Source organism: Eubalaena glacialis, chromosome 2 (assembly GCF_028564815.1).
Source record: "Eubalaena glacialis isolate mEubGla1 chromosome 2, mEubGla1.1.hap2.+ XY, whole genome shotgun sequence".
NCBI lineage: Eukaryota > Metazoa > Chordata > Mammalia > Artiodactyla > Balaenidae > Eubalaena > Eubalaena glacialis.
This window is the reverse complement of record NC_083717.1, coordinates 192,853,924-192,859,830: the sequence shown is the minus strand read 5'-3', so window position 1 is coordinate 192,859,830 and position 5,907 is coordinate 192,853,924. Positions and strand designations below refer to the sequence as shown.

Here is a 5,907-nt window from a genome sequence, read left to right as displayed (position 1 = left end):
ACAGAGGGTCAGCGTAAAGGGGACGTGGAATACGACTCGTGGGGTGCCGAAGAAAGTCACGCTCGGCGGAGCCGGGGCGCCTAAGTGCGCGCCCAGTCTCTCACTGAGCCGGGGCACAGCAGGCGGGGCCCAGGGGCCCTTCCCGGCGCGGGTCTCCCGCCGCCGGGAGCTCGAAGCCCGGAGCCTTTCCTCGCCGGCCACTCGGGTTTCCGGGAGCCCCGCCCCGCTCACTCCCCATCCCGGCCCCGCCCCCCCGCGCGCCCTCAAGTTTCTCCCAACTTTTCCGCGGGTCCCCCTGGGCGCCCCGCCCGCCGACCGGTGACGTAACAATGGTGCAGCGCGGCGGCCAATGGGCGGCGGCGGGGGCCGGCAGCGCGGGCCAATGGCGGCGGCGGGCGGCCCCGCGGTCCTGCCCGGCCGGGGCCGCACTGCGCCGCCCGCCGCCCGCCCGCCCGCCGCCGGCGCCGGCACCGCCGCCCAGCGATCTGGCCGCGGCGGCTCAGAGCGCGGCTGCGGCGGGCGCGGGCGGCGGCGGCACCCTCCCGTCCGTCTGTCCTGGGAGCTTCGCCTGCGCGCCGACCCGCGGGGGGACAGCAAGCTTTCCGGCCCGCAGCGGGGGCGGGGACGCCAGGCCAGCGGCCCCTCCGACCCCCAAGGTGAGTCCCCCTTCCTCGGCCGGCTCGGCGTGTAGCCGCCGCCCCCCTCATCCCCCCCAGACACACGCGCACGCAGGTGCAGCCCTCGCTGCGCCGGCCACCGGCCCGCAGACACTCTGGCCTCGACCCGCGACCCGCGCCCACCCGGGGTCCCGCCGTGCCGCCGGTAGGGGACGGGGAGGAGCTGGCGGGCGGCCCTGGGCTCGCGGCCTTGCCCTCGGTGGCCCAACCCCCCATTCACTGAGCCGCGACCGTGACTCGCTGCCCAGTGACGTGGGGCGGCTCAACTTTACGTAACCTGCCCCGCTCCCAGTGTCCACACAGGGTACACCCGGGGCGCGGAGACCCAGGGGTGGGGGGTTGCTCCAGTTACGGTGTCCCCAAAAGGGTGCTGTGTCTCCAGCCCCCAACCCCTGTGCCCCTCTCTGTAACTTAGTTACCCAGTGTGTGTGGACGCAGTTTATCCGCTGACCCAGGTCCCTTGTGACCAAGGGCTTACCCTTGAGAAAACGCAGTGGGGAGCTTGGGCCAGGGCCAGGGGTTGGAGATCAGGGCTCAGGTTGGCGCAGGGGGCTCAGAGGGCAAGGTTAGGGCTCAAGCTGGGTTCCCTGTGGGTTGGGGGTCCCCCCACTTCTGGAATGAGCCCGAAATAGGAGTTAGGAGATCTGGGTTCCAGGCCTATCTCTACCATGACTTGCCAACTGACCTTGGACAAGTTTGTCCCTTACTGGAAAATGGGATGACAGTACCTGCTTCTTCTAGTCGTTGGGAAGACTCAGGGAGCTAGCAGACCTGGAGGGGATTTACGGACTGTGAAGAGTGTACACGCCAGTTTCTAGGTTGATTTCATCCTCTTGCCTCCTCCCAGGAGCTGGGGGCGGTGACATCCAGTAAACACCATGTTCGGGTGGAAGGCTAGAGGCCCCCACTTCCTGCTGTGGCTCACAGACTGCCTTCCCTCTTTCTTACAGATGAGAAAGCTGAGGCTCAGGGAACAGTAATACACCCACCTACACAGAACTAGGTAATCGCGGTGCGCTAGCCAGGTAGGTCTGTCTAGAGCTCTGACCCTGCCTGGCCTGGGGTAGGGACCCCGACCGCAGTCGGGGGTCAGACAACAGGGTCAAGGTTAGATGGGGTTGGGGATAGGGAGCTTGGGCTACAGAAAAGATTTGGCTCAGCTTGAGATGTGGGATGCAGCTTTCCTAGTCCCCTACCTGGCTTTTCCCTTGATTGGAGTTGAATGCAGCTACCACAGGTGGGAGCAGGAACTCTTCCAGTGGGTCCCTGGGCTGGACGGGGTGTGGGGTTTCTGTGTGGCCTTGACGGTAGGTGGGGCAGTGAGGCCAGGGACAGGGAAGGGCATCTTTAGCAGAGGTACGGGAGAACAAGACAGTTTTGGGGAGGGCGATCAGGCGCAGCTAGATCAAGGATGTAGGAGGTGGTTCAGGGCCTAGGAGAGAAGGGAAGCTGTGAGGAGTGACTGGGAGGGCCGGTCGGAGGCTGGGGGCAGGTACGAGAGAGGCCCGGACAGGTGGGGCTGTGTGAGGATTGGACGGGAGACCCCTCTCCGCCCGGATCCTCAACCCTCACTGCGCTTCCCTCTGCCCGCAGGTGGTCGGCCCCAGGCCCATGCCCTGAGACCGGGAGGCGCCGCCAACATGCCGTGGGACGCGCGGCGGCCCGGGGGCGGCGCGGACGGCGGGCCCGAGGGCGCAAGCGCGGCGCGCTCGCGGGCGCAGAAGCAGTGCCGCAAGTCGTCGTTCGCTTTCTACCAGGCCGTGCGCGACCTGCTGCCCGTGTGGCTGCTGGAGGACATGCGCGCCAGCGAGGCCTTCCACTGGGACGAGCGCGGGCGCGCCGCCGCCTACTCACCGTCTGAGGCGCTGCTCTACGCACTCGTGCACGACCACCAGGCATACGCGCACTACCTGCTGGCTACGTTCCCGCGGCGCGCACTCGCGCCGCCCAGCGCCGGCTTCCGCTGCTGCGCGGCGCCCGGGCCGCACGTGGCGCTGGCCGTGCGCTACAACCGCGTGGGCATCCTGCGCCGCATCCTGCGCACCGTGCGCGACTTCCCGGCCGAGGAGCGCGCGCGCCTGCTCGACCGGCGAGGCTGTAGCCGCGTGGAGGGCGGCGGCACGTCGCTGCACGTGGCCTGCGAGCTGGCGCGCCCCGAGTGCCTCTTCCTGCTGCTCGGCCACGGCGCTTCGCCCGGCCTGCGCGACGGCGGCGGCCTCACGCCGCTCGAGCTGCTGCTGCGTCACCTGGGCCGTGATGCCGGGGCCGCCCCCGCCGTCGGGGCGCCTGCGCCCGGGGAGCCGCGCCAGCGCCGCCTGCTGCTGCTCGACTTACTGGCGCTGTACACGCCCGCGGACGCCGCCGGCCCGGCCCGCCGCGAGCTGCTGGGCGACCGGCCGCGCTGGCAGCGGCTGCTGGGCGAGGACAAGTTCCAGTGGCTGGCGGGCCTGGCACCACCCTCGCTCTTCGCGCGCGCCATGCAGGTGCTGGTCACCGCCATCTCGCCCGGCCGCTTCCCCGAGGCCCTGGACGAGCTGCCACTGCCGCCCTTCCTGCAGCCGCTGGACCTCACGGGCAAGGGCTAGACCGCGGGGGCACCCCGGGTGCTGGATTTTTGGAGAATACTATTTTTCAGAGCGTTGTACCCGGCACTTTACATATATTGTTGTCTGGACGGCAGAATCTCTGCTTTGTCTGTAGCGTGCTTTGGGGGCTGGGCCAGGACGGGCAGGCGGACCCGGAGCTGCAGGTCTTCTGGATCCGGCCGCGCTCAGCTCCCCACCTCCCTGCGTGGAGCTGAGCTGCGGGGTCAGGCGACGCCTGAGAGCCGGGCCCTGCCCTCAGCTCACTACCCAGACCCTGAGGAGCGGCCTCCCATCTTGATTTAGAGCCTCTGGGAAGGTGTCCCAGAGGGAGAGACAGCTGAGCTGGGCAGGTGCAGGGGGGGTGGACTGACGTGTCCAGGCAGGGGGACGGCGTGTGCAAAGGCCTGGAGGCCGAGGGAACCGCCCGTGGGCGCTGGGCGGAGGTTCTCTGCCCCGTCAGCAGGTGGGGCCTCGACCACTCCCCTGTGGGGCTGGGCCTCAGGTCCCGAACTGTGGCGGGCAGGACCCAGGCTGTGCCTCCTGTTTGCCCCCGTCCCGTACTGGTCACCTGCCTCCTCCTTGGCTGTCACTGGGACCGTCCCCTCCCCAAAGAAGCCCAGGCCTGGACTTGTCGCAGTCGCCCGTTTGGCTGTCTCCTCTGGCGACTAGCAGGTACCTAGTCCTGGGGCTCCTGACGGGGGTGACTGCGTCACACCGTGGGCGGGCCCTCCAGCCTCAGCCAATAGAGCTGGTTTCCGCAGGAAGGGTTTGCAGATGGAGACTGGTTGACCCTTCAGGACAAAGGGACCCTGGCTGAGAAGCTGGGTCCGTGCCCCGAGGAGCCTTGGGATCGGGGATGGCCAGGCTGTCCTGCCCGGGAATTCTGCTGGGCCGTGAAATTAAACCCGCGCCGGCATGGGCTGGAGGGCCACGATGTTCTGCCAGGAGCAGAGGGCTAACGATCTGCCCGATGAACAGTGACCGCCTGGCTGGGGGCACCCACTGCCCACCCTGCCCCCAGTGTCCCCGAGGGGGGGCATGCCTGGGGGCCGAAGGGGCTTTGGGTGGTGGTGGCAGAGTCCAGGGTGGTGGGCCGTCGGAGGGGGGCTGTGGAAGGGGCCTGGGCAGCGGGAAGCTCTGCCAGGGGGCCTGGTTCTGGTCTGCACCTGCCACCCACTCTGAGGGTGACCTTGGATAAACCCCTGCCTTGGGCTTCAGTGTCCCCAGCTGTTTACAAAGGGGTTTTGGAGCATCTCCAATCTCCCTACCTGCCCTGGAAAGGATGTGACCCCCGTTTTTGGGAAGCATAGGGTGGGTGGGCACACAGCCCTGGTGGGGAGGAGGGGGGGGATGGAGGGGTGTACGGCCCAGTGCTAATCCTAGATTCTGGGTGGGAGTGAGGGCTTCTCCCCTTCTGCTGTGTGTCCTGGCCCAGTTAAATAGCCTTTTTGAACCTTGACACTTGGGGGCAGTGGATACTAGCATCTCTTCTAGCTTAAAACTTGGGACATCAGGAGTCCCCTGGTTCTTACCGGGGATGCGTTGCTGGGGGAGGGTGCATTCCTTTGGAGGAGGTGGAAAGCACAGACCAGAGCAGCAGGTCACCGTGGCTTCTGGGCTTTGGGCTTAGGGAGATGTTGGGAACTCTTGGTGCCCTCGTGCCCAAGCAGCTTCTGCCTGGAAAGAGCCTGGGCACCTGATGGGGGACCTGGGCGTGCGGACTTCCCCTGATGTCTCCCCGGTCCCAACTCTGTCCTCTGGGGTCAGCTCTCCTGGCCCAAGGCTCAGGGCTAGGCCCCCATCTGCTTCCCTGCTAGACCTACAGCTGCCCCTTTGGTGACGAACTCCTTTGAGCCCCCTGGGCTGGGGATGGGGTGATGCAAGGTTTGGGGGGGCTCCCTGGCGGGGACCCCACAGAACCCACTGTCCGGAGAGCAGGAGGTGGCCCCTGGGCTGGTCCTGGCACGCAGGGCAGGATCCGGGCAGGAGTTGTTGTGGGCACCACAGCAGGGGGCCTAGCCGGAGCACAGCTTCATAGCTTGGAGGGGTGCAGGGCAGGAGGGCAGCAGGGGCGTCAGCCCAGGGTGTCCTGGCTGCGGCTGGGTGGGACAGGGAGCCACAGGGAAGGCTGAGGAAGCCCTGTGGCAGCAGAGCGGAGCCTGATTCCTGGCACAGCTCCCACTGAGTCCCACTGGGGATGCCTGGCTCAGGGCACCCCAGGCGTCCGTGGGAGCAGAGATCCCAGAGCAGCAGTGCAGGGCAGAGAAGCCTCAGGGTTATCTGGCCGCTGCTGCCGGCCGAGTGAGGGCGGGCGGGCGGGCCTCAGCACTGGCCTTATCGCTCCCCTGGGCCCTCCAGCACCCCCCGTCACCACTACCACCCTGGCGATGAGCAGGGAGGCCTGGGGAGGGCCAGAGTCAGCCAGGAGACTCAGCTCCTGGCTGTTGGCAGGTGGCCTTGATGGCTTCTCAAAGGCAATGGCTCTGCCTGGGACAAGGCCCACGTGTCTGGGGCAAAGCGCCTTGGTTCGTTTGTTCACTTCCTTCATTCCATGAACCTTGTCTAAGGAAAACCCCACTCCTGCCAGTACTGGCCCCGCCATGCCCACCCAGGGGCCCAGTGAACTTCTAACTCCGGAGAGCTCA

The 5,907-nt window shown here is 67.3% G+C and overlaps 1 protein-coding gene across 2 annotated transcripts; it reads left to right on the top strand.

Moving 5' to 3' along the window:
• The first annotated feature begins 469 nt into the window (after positions 1 to 469).
• ANKRD9 (ankyrin repeat domain 9) lies at positions 470 to 3,359 on the top strand. 2 transcript variants are annotated; one of them, XM_061182909.1, is made up of 3 exons: positions 470 to 656; positions 1,628 to 1,702; positions 2,271 to 3,359. In XM_061182909.1, the coding sequence occupies exon 3, from the start codon at positions 2,318 to 2,320 to the stop codon at positions 3,260 to 3,262; it is 945 nt and encodes a 314-aa protein (XP_061038892.1). In that variant the 5' UTR covers positions 470 to 656; positions 1,628 to 1,702; positions 2,271 to 2,317; the 3' UTR covers positions 3,263 to 3,359. The 2 variants fall into 2 exon arrangements, with proteins under 2 accessions (XP_061038892.1, XP_061038893.1); XM_061182910.1 differs by lacking the exon at positions 1,628 to 1,702.
• Positions 3,360 to 5,907: the final 2,548 nt, after the last annotated feature.